General features: G+C 37.4%; 1 protein-coding gene across 1 annotated transcript in view; it reads left to right on the forward strand.

Moving 5' to 3' along the window:
- Window positions 1-19398, forward strand: part of b4galt2 (UDP-Gal:betaGlcNAc beta 1,4- galactosyltransferase, polypeptide 2) — a 139935-nt gene that overhangs the window by 97811 nt on the left and 22726 nt on the right. Inside the window, exon 4 of the mRNA XM_081373641.1 lies at window positions 15115-15302. Coding sequence (XP_081229767.1) covers window positions 15115-15302 — 188 coding nt within the window. The remainder of the gene's footprint in view (window positions 1-15114; window positions 15303-19398) is intronic.

The following is a 19398-nucleotide window of genomic DNA, read 5'->3' on the forward strand; positions in this document are numbered from 1 at the left end:
AATTGGATTGTGGTTACAAATAATGATTCTTCACTTAAATATTCACTCTTGTCACACTTTACAGAAGGCACATGTGGCACTTCAGTACTGTTGCATCTTCAATCCAGCACAGCACACTAACAAGGAGAATTCTAAAGACTGTCCAAGTTGCTCGTTTCCATGTAGAATGAACGAGGACTGAAGCTTTCAAGCTTCAAAAAGGACTCAAAGCACCATAAAAGTATCATTAAAGTAGACACATGCTATATCTCAAGTGATACAGTAGCGTTGTGTGGGAATTGTTAACTGGATTATTGCATCAGTGTGTTGAACAACAGGATCCAGAACAGGATCAGTGTGATTCATTAAGGAATCATTTGTTTTGTAAATTGGACCAACTTGAAAGAATGATTTGTTCATGAATCTGACATCTCATGAATGTGCCAAAATATTTTCAGTGAATAAAATTTAAAAAAGAAAATCTGCCACACAAAGTTGCTGTAATGGCATTGTACCACTTTTATGATATTTTAATGGTGTTTTTGTGTTCTTTTTGAAGCTTAAAAGCTTACGTTCCCATTTATTGTCAATGCAAAAACAGCATGGAGAACAGTAGTTAAAATGTTCTCTTTCTCTACTCTGCAGAAGAAAGAACATCATACGCGTTTGAAAAAAAACGTGAGGGCGAGTAAATAGTGACAGAATGTTCATTTTTGGTGAAATATCCCTTTAAATAGACCAACAATAGTACCTCTATAGGGATCAAGCGTCTTTCTCTTACTCACGCACACAAACATAAACAACCCATTTAGTATGCTCACGATTGTGGCTACTGGCTGCATACACTTTGTTTATTGGATTTGCGATGGTGGATCAAGGGCTAGCTTTCTGTTACACATGTTTTGAAGAACAACATAACCCATCAGGGGCCTCCCTCAGGGGGGAAACGCTTGGAGCTCGGCCAGCGAGGCATATAGTGAGAGGATCATATGCTAGCTGGCATGCATACAGTAGACTGGTCAGATTGTGTGCTGTGTTAACACTTCAACTGTTAAACTCCATTCAGCCAGCGCTGCTGAAGTGGAGGTGGTTTGCCGTCTCTTAGAATAGAGACTAATACTGGTGTCAGGCTGGTCAATCCACTGCAATCATTGTTTTTTCGCTGATGTTTGATTTGTTAGCATTGAGAGTTTCTCTCCAAATATCAGTGCAGTGCTTTTGTAATGTGAGCACTGAGAGTATTTCAGCTTGACCTGCTGTTAGTCTGTAATACGATTTGGTGGTGTCACTGAGCTCATGAAAACAGTTGAGCCCCACAGAGGGTCTAAATGGCCGACTCACATGTAGGAAGTCAGTTTGCACGATGGCTTAGGGCAATACTTGAAGATTAAGATTAAGACATGTCCTGAGCATTGACTAAGGCAGTCTTTCTCTGCCTTGACATCGCCTCTTAAGGGTACTGGGGTCCACAGACTTTCCTTGCTCTCTTAAAGGGATAGTTCACCCAAAAATGAAAATTCTGTCAGTAATTACTCACCCTCATGTTGTTCCAACCCCGTAAGACCTTCGTTTATCTTCGGAACACAAATTAAGATATTTTTTATTAAATCTGAGTGCTGTCTCACTCCTCCATAGGCTTCTAAGGGACTGAAACTTGCTGGCCCAGAAAAGTTATTAAAGAGATCGTTAATATAGTCTAAGTGACTACAGTGGCTTAATCTTAAGTTTATCAAGCGACGAGAATACTTTTTGTGCGCAAAAACAAACAAAAATAACGACTTTATTCCACTTTTCATTTCCTTCTCTCTGGGCCTCGAGTCTTTTCGCGTAGTGTTTAAGCGCAGCGCGTCTGTTGCTCGTGAGTAATTACTGACAGAATTTTCATTTTTGGGTGAACTATCCCTTTAATGCACAGACATTTCAAGTGGCTGAAACCTGCACAAATCTCCCAGGGATAAATAAAAAATTGGGAAAGTGTCACATTTAAATACCAACTTGGTTATTTTTCACAAGTAGTATTTTAATATGTGTGCACGTTTATGAGGAGAACTTTTTTTTTTTTTTAAGTAGATTTCATCCCTCCTGAAGGTTCAGGAGGAGTATGTCAATAACAGTGCAAAGATACATAAACTGCCACTTTCCTCATTCCTCACTCTTTAGTTTGTGTCCTAGGTGTATTATTTGCAATTATCAAATGTATTTTTTAAAATATTTGTATATTTTTATATGTAGTATTTTATATATAGTATATATATATATATGTATGTATTTCCCAGAACAATTAAGGAATCTTACAGAGGCATTAGAGATAAATTTAATGAAGTTACATAATAAGGACCTTTACATTCCATTGCCAGACATTGGCTATGAATATAACCCAGCTGTTAATATGTTTGACATTTTCACAGTTCACATTGTGCAGTTAAATTAGGTCTGTGAAATTCCCCTTCCCCCAACATCTGAACACTTGCCTGTCAAAGAAGAGTGTTGATGTAACACCCACCTGTCTCCCAGTATTATATTGTAGCACATTTATTCCATAAGCCTAATTTATGAAGCCTCTTCATGCTGCGCAACATATCTGAATTCCATACCGGTTGACAACTGAGTATATATTAATCACCTGCTGATGTGCAGGGTCTCTTTTATCCTACAAGCCCCAATAGCCACACAGATTAACGAAAATGAGGCCAGCGACGTTATTACATTACATTAGCATGCATCTCATGCTCACCCACATCTTGACTTAACTTCAGTCCTCCTTCATAAAATCTAGCTAGTCTATGTATATTTATCCCCCTCAGTCAAACGGAAATTTCTGTAACTTTCCAGCAAGTTAAACGATTGCGTCTGACATGGAAATTACAGTTTTTACTAAAATTGTTTAATTCTCAATGTTTTTCATATATGTTATGACCACGAACAGTAATGCCTCCAAATTAGCATTGTTTTTCTAGTGCACTTCTCAAGGAACAAAGAAAATCTGTCCTATTAACAAGAAAAGGTGTGTTGTTCTAAACTTTTCGATGGAGGATTTCGAGAAATAGAGGCAGATTTTGGAGACTTCCTTTGCAAGTGTTATGCCAGTTCTTGCCTCGTGATACTGATACTGTCATGCTTTGTAATTTATCATTTACTTTACAGTTCACAAAAACACAGAAGGGAACGAAATTAAGACTGGACATGCATGTTGTCCCTTGTTAGCACAGAATGATTAATAGTTCCCCATTGTGCTTTTTGATTTCTTGCATGAGATCCCTGTGGTGGCGGTGTTGCTCAGAATAAACAATAAAAAAAAGAGAGAAACATGGCATGTATCCTAAGCCACTGGACTAATACCAACACATCAAAATCAAATTAGCAAGGCCTGGTTGAACTGGGTATACAAAGAAACATAGAGCGGTTTTCTTGAAGAGGAAGAGTTCTCTTCTGCCCGCAAGTGTTACTGAAGACTGCAGTAACTCACTTTGACAGGGGGACTTGCAGCAACTCTCTATGGTTTATTAGCTGACAGCAGGTGTTCTGATAGCTTTAATGTAAGCTGATTGCTAGGAACACAGTGTATGATTCATTCAGTAGCACCCAGAAAGAGGTTGAGATCTTCTATACTGCTTGTTTGAACATACCTGGCCCCAACCCGCTGAAGGCAATGGAAGGTATGTGTATATTACGAAGACCCAAAATAGTTATTGAGAGTTGTGGAACGGCTAGTCTCAGCCTCAGATGTCACGCCCATAGACCATTGGCTAAACGTCTGATGGATGAAGGCACACAAAATGGGAAACACTTCAGGAGCTTCGAAGTCAACAACTGATTGGTTGAATGCTGCAGGATTTCCGGGAGACGTGTGTGTCGTGTTCTTTAGCGGTCTGCCTGGAAACCCCTGACCAAAACCTCCTCATGGAAGAAGAAAAATGCTGGATTTTCAAAAGTATGTGAAGTTCATGGCATAGAGTCATTCAAATACGTCCAAGAGTTTTACATGCCAGTCTGTTATTGTAGCTACATTGATTTTACATTTTTACACCCCTAAACATGACGTTGAATGCGATTGGTTTCTTTACATGTCAGTCAGACGGCCTCTTGGGCAGTCCTTGGCCAATTAAAGTTGCTATGAATTCCAGATCTTCTGCCATCAGTCTGAATGTCTGGCTACGCAAGACTAAGGAACGGCATATCACTGAGTGTTTCTGTCACTGCATTTGATTTTGCAGACGTATGATGGATGTGATCAAAATCGTACTCCCTGCGAGGTGGTTCTGACCTTCGCAGTTGCAGTAGCTCAACCCAGAATGCCCCGTTCTTTCTGTTTACTCTAAAGCCTCACGCTTGGCAGAGAGAAAGATTGGTGAGAGAAGGCATCCTCACTCTTTGTTTGAGTGATTTGTTTATAATGAGAAATTCCTAATTCCCTGTGGGCTGTTAGAATATCATATAGATTTTGTGTCAGTCGAACAATGTGAACGTGGGCGCTGGTGTTGTGTACTCTAGTAAGTCTTTCTCTAATAATCTGCTCCAAGGCTGATGTAGGCCCATTGATAATCCATATTTAAATGGTGCACTGATAGAACAGCAATAATTCATTGGCCTCTCAAGTACTGGAGAGAATAACAATAACCCTCTTACCATTGTATAGTTATTTTCTCTATACACCATAACATGCTTTATCCATTATATATTTCTATCTGCAACTGCCTAGGAGGGAGATAGGAGGAAGGAAGTCAGTCAGTGAGATAAAATCAGTGGTGGACAAAGTACACAAATCAGAACTTGAGTAAAAGTACAGATACCCTAATAAAATATTACTCCAGTTAAAGTATTGAGTACTCCATTATAATTTTACCTGAGTAAATATTCTTGATTTTTAATGCACTTAAAGGTGCACTGTGTAATTTTTAGCTGCATCTAGTGGTGAGGTTGCGAATTGCAACCAACAGAAGTTACGGTGGCCGACAGGAAAATATATCGTTGTCTGAGACAGGAGAGATCAGCCAGTTAGGCAATGAGGTTTCTTTACAAAGATAAATTAAGAAATTTGGTTTACAGTAAAACGATATGTTATTGCGAATATTATTGTTACTTGTTCATTATTGTGTCAGTGTTTTATTCACTGATTTTAGCTAGCTTCTTTGCATGAAGAACAGTGACGAAACGCGCTTGTCCGTTTAGGGCCACTGTAGAAACATGTCGGCGCATTTTAATGTAAGGGGACACGCGGTGTATGTAGATAGAAATGGCTCATTCTAAGGTAATAAAAACATAACGGTTCATTAAGTAAGGTCTTTATACATCACTTAAAACATAGTTATGTATATCATATTGCATTTCTGTCAACAGATCCTCCTAAATATTACACAATGCACCTTTAAGTAAAAAAGTACTGATTGATGAATGTTTATTTATTTCGCAATTTTATATACTCAATCAAAGAATGCTATGCAAACATACTAGTTTTACATCATTTGAAACTCCTACAGCATGGGCATTAATTTACGTTATTTCAACCTTATGTTTAGTTTTTACCTGAAACCTACCATTCAGACGGCAATGACCACACTGAAGGAAGGAAGGAAGGAAGGAAGGAAAGAAAGAAAGAAAGAAAGAAAGAAAGAAAGAAAGAAAGAAAGAAAGAAAGAAAGAAAGAAAGAAAGAAAGAAAGAAAGAAAGAAAGAAAGAAAGAAAGAAAGAAAGAAAGAAAGAAAGAAAATCAAAAGTTAGAAGAGAGCAAAGAGGGAAAGAAATAAAGGGAAGGTTGGGGAAGGAAGAGTCATAATGAAGGTGAAGAAGGAAAGAGTGGTGAATAAAAGGAAGGAATAGAGGAAAAAAGAAAGGAAGGAAGGATAAAATGATCTTTCAGAGGAATGAAGAAAGAAAACGAAAGGAGGGAAAGTATGAATGAAGAAAGGGGAAGGAAAAAATGGATGGATGAAAAGCAATAGAGGTGGAAAGAAGGAAGAAAGCGGGAACATTGAAGGAAGGACGGCAAGAATGAAGAAGGAAAGAAAATGGAAGGAAGGCAAGAAAGGAGGAGGCAACAATAGAGGGAGAGAAACCAATGAGGTGAAAGTAAGAATAGAATGAAGTAAGAAAGAAGGAAAATGGATGGAGGGAAGGAAAGAATGAAGAAAGAAGATAGAAGAAAGAAAACAGAAGGAAGGAAGGGAGAGCGAGAGAGAGAGAGAGAGAGAGAGAGAGAGTGAGAGAGAGAAAGAGAGAGAGAGAGAGAGAGAGAGAGAGAGAGAGAGAGAGAGAGAGAGAGAGAGAGAGAGAGAGAGAGAAACCATAGAGGCTGGAAGGAAGGAAAGTGAAAAGATGATGTTGATAGGAAGGAATGAAGAATGATAGATAGGAGGAGAGAGAGAAAGTGAGGAAGGAAAGAAGGGAGTAAGAAAGGAAGGAGGAGGAAGTAAAGAAGAAACAAATAGGCAGGGTGTGCTCTGATCCGGCCTAATGAATCCATCTGATAGCAGCAGCTCGTTTCGTCTGTCTTTTTGCCATACTAATCCTTGTGATGTCAGGCTATTGATGAAATGGAGACAACCTCAAATTGAATTCTCAGAAATAGCTAGGGTTTGTCTGTAAACTGCCTTTCTTCTGAGCTTCCATAGCCACTGTTTCATTACTGTAAATTAGTTTGCCTGGCCGGTCGCCAGCGCTACCTCATCCTCGGGCTCAGAGCCTCTCATCCAGCCATTGATAAGACATGAACGTATGTCTGAAGCATGGTTTTAATGAAGCCCTGCTCATTGTACAGTAGTTGTCAGGTACAGTAGCAGCGAGGAACAGTAATGAGGCAACACTCTCCTAAATCAAAGCAACTTTCAAAACAAGCTAAGTTTAATAGCATAACTTCCAGCAGTGCGTTAGCAGCACAGTTGTTCAACAGCGAGAAAAGCCAGGCTGTTTTTCTGAGCTTATAATGCTTGACAGCAGTTCTGTAGAGAGCTGTTATTTCCTGTGAGTATTTTAGAAATAGTACTGACTATACAAACCATTTCTAGCGAGCAGGAAAAAAATAGGTCACAACAAGAGAGCCTGTCAAAACGTAGCGCGTATAAAACACTCACTGAAAGTGGTCTGTTGACTTTAGCATGCTTGTGCAACATATGGTGTCCTCATTTAGGTGAGATAGAGTTTCTGGGGATGGTGTGGCATAGCGGGTGTTCATCTGGACTGGTTAACCGTGATCTGTGATCAAGACACTGATGCTCAGGTTGCTGCAGGGCGGTTTGTGTCATTAGTGTACTTTGAGTCACTTTGGATGAAGGCCTCAGCTAAGTGAACCCTCAGCAAGGAAGCATTAGTGCTGAAAAGAAATGGACACACATGAATCACGCAAGGTGATTTACTAAGGTTTGCACTAGTCAATTTACTGGTACATTATTTTAGCATAGTTCAACCAGACTCTCGTACATTTCATTTGTACAGAGAGTCTGGCCTCTCTCCATTGAGAAAGTCCTTTGTCCTTAGGCGGGTTCTCTGTTAAAGTTCAAAACTATTGGATCTGCCCAGAATCACTCAGGATCTGCCATAGCCAATCGCTAACGTGTGGTCGTGACGTATGTCATGCGCCGAAACCGGCCGGAAACAACAAGTCCAAATGATCAGAGGATTATGTTTAGAATAAGATGTCTGTCAACGAGAGCTGCAGGTTTTGTTCATCGAATTTAAAAGTTCAAGGAACAATTGTAAATTCTAAATGTATATTTGACACTAAGGACAGTGATGTATTCAGTCAACTGTCGAAGCTGGGTCTAATCATTAACAATACGCCGCAAATGCTGTACAGTGATCACCAGGCTACTGCGCGATACGGAAACAACTTTTCTGCCTCCTTCACTTGGTCCTCCATTAGTGCAACAAGAGGGGAGACGACAACAACTATCGGCTTTGCATCCCTATCGTTCGCCTTAGCTAACTCATTCACCACTAGAACTGCCATGGCAGTCATTTTGACCGTTTTGAATTTTATATCTGCAATAACTTTGTTGAAAAAATAAATACAATCCTGCTGGTACCTGACTTTTCCTAAAAGTGTCTGTATTTTCATTTAAAATGTTTTTCATATAAATTACACATAAGGCAAAAAAAACAAACAAATGAACATATTTACCTATTTACCTATTTCGGCCATAAACGGTCATATTGACCGCACTGAATTTCGCGGTAGGCTATTATTATACCAATATACGCAACAATAAAATGTGGTAAAAAATACACTAAACATATTCAACAACAAATCATTTAAATGTAATGATATTCAGAACAGAACAAGAATGAAAAAATAACTAAAGCCAAAATGAAATGCTTTATAAGCGAAAGTGAAAGTAAGTGGCGTTGGGCTCACGTAACTCTCTAATTAGAATCAAAATGTTTCAACATTTGCAATGTATTTGGATGCTAAACTATTCTTTATCATATAGGCTTTGAACTTCACTCACGTTCCAATATCGACGGAAAAAATCATCCTCTTCACACGCATAAAATGGTACGAATTGTAGCCTACTAGTACTGAGAAACAGAGCAGTGGAATTTTTATATGTTAGGGTGACTATTTTATTATTATATTTTATTATGGCTATAATGAACAGGCTGCAATGCTGGAATATGGTGTGTGTGTGTGTGTGTGTGTGTGTGTGTGTGTGTGTGTGTGTGTGTGTGTGTGTGTGTGTGTGTGTGTGTGTGTGTGTGTGTGTGTGTGTGTGTCGGCGGGCGCGATCAAACAGTGGAAACATAAAAACATAGGCTACTATTTTGTTCAGGGCATCTACGAATATTATTTATTTATAAATTATAATTAAACTTGTTTAAATGTACAGTTTGGTGTTGTTTTGTTTTTAAAAGACATCCTAATACAATAAATGCATTAATCTCTCAATTGGGGATTTATCATTAAAGATATAGAGTTTTGAATCTAGCGATCAAAATGACCGCTTGCGGCAGTTCTAGTAGTTATGGAATTCTGGCACTTCTAGTGCTAGCGGAGTGAGCTGGAAAATCAAACTTTTCCCGAACCCCGTGGGGAGGAGGGCCACAACATCATGGTCACCAACAAAACTTAGCAAACATTGTTCTTGCTCCAGCTTTAACTTCTGTATATTCGGCAGTTTTGCAACAACGGACTGAATAGCTTTTCTCACATCTTTCTCCGCTGCCATTACTCCAACTCAAACTGACGCACTACATCAACGTCATCGTTCTCAGCCTCTCCCTCTGTTCGCTGATTGGTCCTACAAAAAAATGGTTTCTGGAAACCTAAGAATATACAGCAGTCCCAGACGTAATACTGAAGGAAAATGAAATTGAGCGGAAGTAGGAGGGCGGAGCCAGGCTAACATTATTTACCGGCCAAATTGGAATTGCGCTCTCACGCTAATCTGCCCTGTTTAGTCAGGTTAGTTAAGTTTTTCAAGTTTTAAAATCCAAAGTCTTCACAGTTATGTTCTTTACTGTGTTTATAGGACTGATATTGATAGTTTATTTTTGTTTAAGAGAATAACATTTATTTTCAGATTTTTGACAAAAGTAAATTGATCATTAAAGGAGAACTCGGCAACTCTAGCGAACTCTAGTCACTTCTTTGCTGATTTTCCCTTTTGTTGTCGCATGTTTTCCCCACGAGCTCCCCCTACAGTTGTGGGGGGGGCGTATATGTCACAACACGGTCGTAAAAAACTCACTTGCGGCGGCCTCCTCCCCCTCTCTACCGCTGCTCATGTGCGTTTGTTTTGATCGGAGCAAGCCAGCTGTATCGCGTGGAGCTATGTCTACCGAGGTGGGTAATCTGGTAATACATCATACATGCGTGTGTGTTTATGTTGAATTGCCGTAAAGCGATTTGTGTTTCGCGCTCGTTCTCGTTCTCGCTTCTCACGAGACTTCCAATTTCTATCTTGCCGGGACGGTATTCCCCAAGTTGCAAGGTTGGTTTTCCGCCTGGGAACGCTGGGGGGAGCGGGGAAAGTCACCAATATAACCAGAACAGGTTGTTTAACCATCCAAATGATTTCTAGACAGTTTTATTAAGTTAAAAAAGTTACCAAGTTCTCCTTTAAACCACAAGAATACAAACATTAAATGAATTATGAATATTTAAATATTTGTATTATTATTATTTTGTATTCAGAAGTATTTAATCGTATTATTATTATTAACAATTTTTGCATTGTTATTATTAATTATGTATAATATATTCATAGTGTGCATTGCTTGTATTATTGTAGTTTAATGATTGTTAGATTTAATGATTGCAATTGTCAGAATGCAGAAACAAAAATATTAAAATTATTGAAAGGAAATATAAAAAGCAATTATTTGATCATTATTGTTATTATTATTATTATTATGTTTATCATCGTTGTTTATGGCAATACATTTACTTAAAGTTGATATAAAAAGAAAAAAAATTTAGCAAAAAAAAATCCTTACTGTTGAGCTCTGGAGGCTTCCTTTTTCTCCTCTATGTCCTTTCACTCTATCTCTCACGCACACTTTCCCTGTAACTCAGGTTGATCCGGCTCACTCCTGAATTTTTTTTTGTCCCTTCTTCTCTAGTCTTCAGCTCTGGCATCGATAGCACGCTGGATGATATGGTCAGCCTGCTGTGGGACTGATAATGCAGGCTTACACACACACACACACACCTGCACAAGAAAATTCACAATGCAATCTCTCAGGATGAGCCCTGGTCCTAATCTGTCTCCATAGCAACGGGCTCCGGGTAGGATTCCCTGGTTGGCCTTGAGTGTGCCGCTAAGAATCCTGCCTCATGACTTAGAGCGAGCAAGGGATTGTGATTAGCTATCAGTGTGATCATCAGATAAAAAATACAGCTAATTGCTTCTCAGTGAGCAAGTATTGAGCAACTGACATGGTTACGATAAGCTTATAGAAGAAGGAGACTCTAGCTGGAGGCCGATGTGACTCTCAGACCTCAAGCTGAGTGGTTTAAGTCTTGGTTAAGAAACAGAGTCGGTCGTACTTCTCAGTGTGGTACTGATGGAAAGAGGGAGGCTGTTTTATTTACTGAGCTCGAGCTAAGAATGACTGCAATTTGAAACAACCTTCAGTGGACATACATTTCAGTTTGTAATGGGTTATAGATCAAACTTATATGAGGATTTATATAACCATGTACCAAGGTATTTTACATGGTACTCTAAAGTATTCCAGAGAATGCCATGTTTTTAACTTATTTATTTTGTATTTTTTGTTACCACGTCAATCAGTATGGATTTTTCTACGGTCAAATAGGCATTTAAAAAATAAATAAATAAAAATTAATACTTTTATTTAGCTAGGATGCACTGTTGGCCTACTGTATGTAATGTTACAAAAGTTGTTACAAAAAATGCTATTCCTTTGAACTTTCAATTCCTTAAAGAATCCTGAAAAAAATTATCACAATTTCCACAACAATATTAAGCAACTGTTTAATAAAACATTATGTACAACATTAATAAAACTGAGAAATGTTTCTTGAGCACTAAATCAGCTTATTGAAATTAGGCTGCCTTCACATACAGAGTTTTCATAAATAAAGTTTTCTAAAAATCGGAAATGAACGCTTTCTCAAGTTGTATTTACCTTTTGGAAGCTCGAGGATAATTTTGACACGCAGGTTCCTAAGTTGGACGCGCCATAAACTTTAAACATGGTGGAGGGGAGAACAATTGCTGCTGTGACTGGTAGTTTTTCCAACAACAGCTACATCGCCTTGTCTTGTTGTTAAAGTAGTGCATATTAACATATATGAATAACCATTTGAAGCATATTGTATGTTTTATACACAGGTAAAATAGCCTGTATTTGACAACAATTCCAGAATCGGTAGTATAGCATGCGACGGCTTTAGATGACACTAAAGACTGGAGTAATGATGCTGAAAATACAGCTTTACCATCACAGAAATAACATTTTATATATTGTATACATTTTAAAATATATTAAAATAGAAAATAGTTATTTTCAATTATAATAATTTTTCAATATATTACCGTTTTTACTGTATTTTAACATAAGAGATGTTCAAAAACATTACATAGATCTTATATGTAAGCAATACGGTATGAGAAGCTGTGCTGTATCGTGAATAAGTCACGGCTGAAGGGCGTTGTTAATCACGGCATCTGGATTCAATTAGTCTGTCACCAATTATGATAGTAATTGGCAGAATAATTGTTTACTCTAATTATTACCATCAATACATTTAATCATTGATTGATCATTGGTGTCTCTTTCTAATTTATAAAAACAGAAAATCATTAGTGCTGGGCAACAATTAATCGCGATTAATCGCATCCAAAATAACCGTTTGTGTTTACATAATATATGTTTATGTACTGTGTATAATTATTTCAAATATAGAAATACACACACATGCATGTATATATTTAAGAATGTCAATATGTGTTGTTTATATATTAAATATTTATATATAATATACAGTAAATTATGTATACATTTACAGTATATACATGCACATTTCTTAAATATATACATGCATATGTTTGTATTTATATATACAAAATAATAGGATAATATAACCAGTGTTGTATAAAGTATACAATCGTCATACTCAAGTATTTTTCTTATGAACAACTTTAACTTTTACTCAAGTCAATTTCCAAAACGGTATCTGTACTTTTAATTAAGTAAAAGCATTAAAGTAAATTATATTAAAAGTACTGTGCAGGAAGTAAGTACAGGTACATTTGATAAATAATGGCACAGGTGAAGTGCCAAGTGAAATCCTATCATCATTTACTTGTTGGGAAAACATGAGGGTAAGTAAATAACTTAATTTTTTGGGTAAACTGCCCCTTTAACTCAAGAACTGAACAATTAAATGAGTGTCCTACTACAAATGCACATATGATCCACACTACAACAAATAAAGCAAACTATCTAGACTTACAACTACAGTGAGATGAATGAATTTGTTCAGACAACGCATTTGGAAAGATGCAGAACAATGGAAAAAAAGGAGGCGCAATGGTTAAAGATGTCCATCTAAGCATGTAGAAGAACAAGCTTTTCATCTTTTTCATAACTACCACCGGTGGGAGAGTTCGGTCACATATTGCACGTAATTACAATTTCAAAATGTTTAAGTCTAAATTTACCTTAATAAACACAGAAGAAAACTTACATGAATAGCGTCTTCAATTTAGATCATTAGTGGAGAGCCGTTACACATTGCTCGGTGTGCTTGTGCTTCTCAAGATTTATATTCGTGATTTGCGAAATGAATCATTCACACCTCTTCACGAACCAGTTTGACAAATTCATAGGAACCAAACTGACCAAAAGATTCATTTGCGAACTGGATATCGCTGTGACCGATCAGAAAGGATTGCTTTGCACTTTGCAGCTGCAAATGTAACAAAAGGGTCTGGACAAATGTATCGGAGTAAAAGTACAAATTTTCTCTTTTATATGTAGTAAAGTAGAAGTAGACACAAATATTTATATTTGAGCAAAGTACAAATCAAAAAACTTTACTTAATACAGTAAGAAAGTATTTGTACTTCATTACTATACACCACTGAATATTACACTCCCCGGATGAGCCATTGTCCCTGTTGAGGTTAATGACTTAGAACAGGTGCAAGTTGGCTAATGAGGGGAAGGTACTACACCTGTCTCATAATCAACCCTACTTCATGGCGTGTTGGAACCATGCAAATCGAGCCAAACACCTCACAGCTGAAACTTAAGAATGATTGCTTAGCTCCGACGATCGTTTTTCGAAAAAATAATTACACTTTTTTTTGTTTCAAAACCATCTGTTCATGATGTCCACATATCCTCCGTCTTGGAGCTGGTTTCTTGGATGAGAAATACTAAGTCGTGAGCATGTCCTTATTATAAATCTGTCGTTTTTAGCGAGGTGTGTTAATACCAGACATCTACTGCTGTGTTTGCCTGATCTGCCTGCCACCTCACAAGAAATAAATCTTAATAAACTAGTCAAAATTATCCCAGTAATGTTTAATGAGCACCCTTTCTGGTGAAAAAAAAATCTATTTTACGTCTCTTAAAGATATTGCCTTATCTGCCTCCCTCACTCTTTCTCCATTTATCTCTGGTATATTGAAGTTCCTTTCTCCTGTAGGCCTCTGAGAGAATTAAAGTTAAGATAAATATTGATAGAAGCTAGAAGTCACTTAGTATCAAGTTATTTTCCTTACTTTTTTAGCATCAGCGCCGTGAAATAAGATTTCACTTGCTAAAGCTTTGCTCGAGAGGTGCTTCTGTTTGCATCCAATGCCGTTCATCACTGTTTACAGCCGCTGTTGTTCAGTGAATGCCCCACTCCAAAGGCTCACATAATATGCATTGATATTGCTTTTGTAGTGCTGATCCACAAGCATTGCGCTGAAAAGGCAGTAGATTTGTGGCAGTAGTTCACACCTTTGGATTATTAGGCCAAATCTCAGGCATTACAGGATTACATGGGATTATTGTCACACTGGATTATTTGTTCAGACACCACATGGTGTTATGATGTTGCATGGCCTCCCATTCAGTGTATTTATAGACTTTAATTGCACTAACTTAGATGTTTTTTTATTATTATTTTAAATAATTGGTAAAGTGCTGAATGCTTATTTTAATGAAATGTGCAAGCTCTATCTCAGAGTAAAATATTAAAGTTACAGTGCCAATGGTAACACTTTTCAATAAGGTCTCATTTGTTAACATTTGTTGCTGTATTTATTAATCTTTGTTAATGTTAGTTAATAAAAAACATTGTCATTCATGTTAGTTCACAGTTCCATTACAGTATCTGATGTTAACAAATACAACCTTTGATTTCAATAATATATTGGTATATATTTAAAATTACCTTGAACTAAGATTAATGAATGCTGTAGAATTATTGTTAATTCTTAGTTCATGTTAACAAAAGTCGTTAACTAATGTTAACTAATAAAACTTTATTGTTAAGTGTTTATCGGTAAATATATACATTTATAATAGCATATTTAAATAAATAAATGTTATGTTTATTTTTCATTCTTATTATCATTATATAAAGTGAGATATAAAGAGTTTCAGGTTTTTTTCCCATCCTTATAGCAATTGAGCTGTTATTTATTTATTTGGTCTTTTTTTTCTGTTGTGTTTCAGCTTGGTGAGGAAACCTTTAATCGGGCCAAGCTGCTTAATGTTGGCTACACGGAGGCTCTGAAAGATGCAGAATACGACTGCTTCATTTTCAGTGATGTGGACCTAATCCCTATGGACGACCGGAACCTCTACCACTGTTACGACCAGCCCCGTCACTTCGCCATTGCCATGGACAAATTCGGCTTCAGGTAACATATTTAATATTGAGGGAACCACAAAGAGCAGGAATCCGTTGACACACTGTACAGTATATGATACATCATTTTATCTCACGTTTATAATTCTGGTCTATTTTGTTACATAAATAATCAGAACTCTCATATAAAGCCTGGAAATGCAATAAAATAAAATCAGTGGCATGTTTTATATGAATTTAATATCCTTGTAGAATTGTGGCTTTGCCTGAGTTTATTACAGATATGCTGGGCTGCATTTGTTGCTATTTACATACATATTAATAGACGGCATGTCTGTATTTGTCATTGTTTCTTTGTGGAGAACAGAGTCAGTTAATCAAACAGCCAAAGCTTGAGGGCTGCCTGTCAAAGCCTGTGCTTCTGATGATTAATTGCTTTTTTATATGTCTTATGACGCTTTGTCATCTTGAGAATGCCGCTGAATTATAATGTATCAAAAGTTCATTTGTCAGGTGCTGTGGCAGTCTAGACAGACCTGGAGCTTTCACAAGCATATGTATTCATTTTTCAAGGCAGACGGTTTTTTAGCCGAGACAGACCAGTTCTCTTTAAAAGTAATAGCTGGAGATATTAGGACACTGGTGAAGGTCCTCCGTATTATGTTTTTTTTATATATATTGTCGAACTTGAAATTCATTTTGTCTGTCTTCTGTCGGCAAGAAGACACGTTGGCCTTTGCTCCATAGTGTTTAATATCCTGTCTTTGTGTGAGCGGCTGAAAGGGCCAAGACAATCTTAACTCTGTGCCTTCCTTTGTCATCCTCTGGGAATTCACTTGCATTCACACAAAGGGAACGCCTCTGTCTTAAAATGTAAGCAGTGAAGTTAGACCAGTTAGTCCAATAAATAGTTACCAGTCAGTTGAATTGAAATGTATAACACATTTCATGATAGTTTAACAGGATTAAAAAGTGGTTGCCGTTATTCATTTATTATTCATTTATTTTTAAACAACCAAATAATAATTATATGATGATAATATATTATAATTATATTTGTATGCTTTTAATTGGTTTTGTATTATTGTACACATTATATATTTTTTATCAGTTTTAAATTTATTGGTGCAGTTACTGCATTTTGCTTTTGTATGGCAGTAAAATCAACCTGTTTATTGACTGCCTTAGAAGCATCAGTGGCCATTGATAAGAAAATGATGGGTCTCATTCACTAAGTGCGCATACGCACAAATTTGTGAGAACAAAGCACGATTCACCAAATAAATGCGTATTAAAATGTATTCGGAATTTGCAAAAAAAAATATTGGAACAACTGAAACCACTCGTACACAAAAAGCACTTACTCTGTACGGACTTATAGTCGTGTTAGGATGAAATATAACTTCTGAATACGATTATAATTATATTGAAGTATGTTGCATTAATTGTATTACATCATCCACATATAAAATGATATAGCTTCAGGTGCAAAGTTTCTCTGAATAACGCAGATATACGCATATGTACAGCTGGCTAAGGAGAGGTCTGTAATCTGGGTCTGTATAAAAGGTGTTTATTGTGAGAACTGTTGAGAATGGCACACTTGGCATTGCTCAAAGATCGGGCGAAAGCGTGTCTGCAAACAGCTGCAAGTTTGACGAGAGTGACGAAAGGCTGCAAAAAAGCAAGTGTGGAAAGCCCTTATATGGAGATGGTTTGGGCGTGTCTTATGCAAATGAGACGCGACCGCTCATTTAGAATACTCCGAATTCACTAACAACAGAACAATGTTAAGAACAAATTCATCTGCGTACGAACGCGTTGTGAATTAGGCGGAGATTTTTCGTGAGAAACTCTCCTGTGCGTATAAATACGAAATAATCCACTGCACGCAATTATTAGTGAATGAGACCCAATCTTTTCCTTCATTTTTATTCAGAGCCACGTTTCACCAAAGCTCTGTCTCAGCAGTTAACAAAACTACAATACCTGCTTAGTGTTGTGGCAAAATTTGAACTTGGTTTTTATTTCTCTGTGGACAGCCAGACAATATGTTACAAAACAGATGCCACTGACTTTCTCCGAGCCGTGAACTGCCTTCAACTGTCAGTGGGATAGTAATTCTGTTTTCTCTGTGATTGATTCACACTATTGGTTTGTGTCTCCAGTCTGAGGAGGCCTTAACATTGCTGTATTTAATAAGTGGGGCACCTTTAGAGAATTGCACGCTCTCAGACCATGAGTGTGTGAAGAAACTTCAGCCATACTGTTTCTGTGAAGACTGCTGCTGTAGCAGATGGCCTCATTAATTTTAGCTTGTTGTCTTTTAACGCGAGGTTGCTGCGTGCACAAGCAAGTGTTGAGTGTGTGTGTTTGTGTGTGTGTGTGTGTGTGTGTGCGCGTGCCTGTAGGTTCTTGCTTTTCTTTCTCCCTTATGTCGCACATTTGTTTGCGTGGGTGGATGTGGTTGCTGTCATTGGTACACATTGCAGTAGCCCAAGGCAAACCCCGGGTGGATACCCATGATGCACCTGCCAGCCCATAGCCCAGTGGGCCTCTTAAAAGAGAAGACATGGAGACAATTTTTTCAACCACTTAATGCTTTTCCAGACTATATTCATCAAGTAAGCATTTCTTTGAAGGCTTCGAACACTTGCTTGAAATGTAAATCTGTGGTTTCATATCGCTCTGTGGTTTAAAGGTCAAAAACATGACTTAATTTTGAGAACCACCAAGGCCTTTTAATTCATCCTTTTTGAATCGCAATGGAGTATGTATATTTATATCAGCCTTTAATCCTGTAGACGATGATTCCTTTGATAATTCTCATCTGACAGTGGCCTCTTGCACCGTGAGCTGTATTCCTACAAGCGGAGACGGATTCTACAGTTTACGGCGCACTTAAGCTTTTACAGGGCCTTCTTAGAGTTGTGTAGCTTAACTGACGGGCCTGTGGGGTGGCAACCAGGAGACTGATGAAAGACAGTTGAAAGAAGGATCAGATATCATTTGAAAATGTCGAATCCCCTGTGGGAGGACTCAGTGGCTCTCTAGAATCACTCATACAAGATGCAATTTTGTCAAATTCTAATGCTTCGGTACACTGTAAAAATAAAAGGTGCCTGGAGGAACCTTTTGGGGTTCTTCACTTTGCCACACCGGCGGAACCATCTGTAGATCCTCTAGGCACCCTTTAAAAAGAGGTGGTTCTCTGAGGAACCACACAAGTTTCCTGAGGAACTCTTATATAAGGCACTGTGTGGAACCACTTTGGGTGCCTCCAGGAACCAAATTTCATTTTTTTTTATATTTAATTTCATGTTGTTACTATGGTTACCTTTAACTTCTATTATAATAAACAAATTGAACCAAATACAAAATAAGAATTGTTTATTACATATTTGATATTCATTTTTATACACACACTTCCATGCACATGGGAAAAAAAGCTAACAATTAATATCAATGAATACACAAAAAATATAATACATAAGCAACATGAATAATCAACCATACAATAGATAAACAAGAAATGACATCTCAACAAAATGCATGGAAACACATATGTTCCACAAAATAAAACAATGTAAAAAACCCAAACATTTTGACTGATTAAAAATGTCCATCTTCACTTAACTTTAACACATTTGTGTTTCAGGTCGATGGTAAGTCTGACATCACTGTTTCCAAGTCCAGAAGCTCTATGAGATGCCAAAAACAAACAAACAAACAGTGCTAATATGCACTCATTGTGCTGTAATATTCCTGAAAATTATGATCCTAACCTTTATCTCTATACCGAAATCTCAGATGGTTAGTTATTCAGCTATTTTGAATCATAAAATGTTGAAGTCCGGGATGCCATGAGACTGGAGACTGTAATGTACACTATGGCTTTTGAAAAGCTTAAATGTGTGACTTGAATCAACAGTGTTCATAAATTGTTGAGTATTCTCATGAAATGATGTTTTATAAACAAAGTTCGGGAGGAGCACGTTCAAATAAGCAATCCAATCTACTCGTCATCAAACAATTACGTCTACCCTAATCAGCATGACAAGAAGTATATATATATCCACACTGTCAACTCACCTAATATTCCTTGACAGTTTTTTCAGCATCCCTCCACCACCCCGACTCCTCACTCT

The sequence above is a fragment of the Scardinius erythrophthalmus genome (genome assembly GCF_964197995.2).
Source record: "Scardinius erythrophthalmus genome assembly, chromosome: 9".
Classification (NCBI taxonomy): Eukaryota; Metazoa; Chordata; class Actinopteri; order Cypriniformes; family Leuciscidae; genus Scardinius; species Scardinius erythrophthalmus.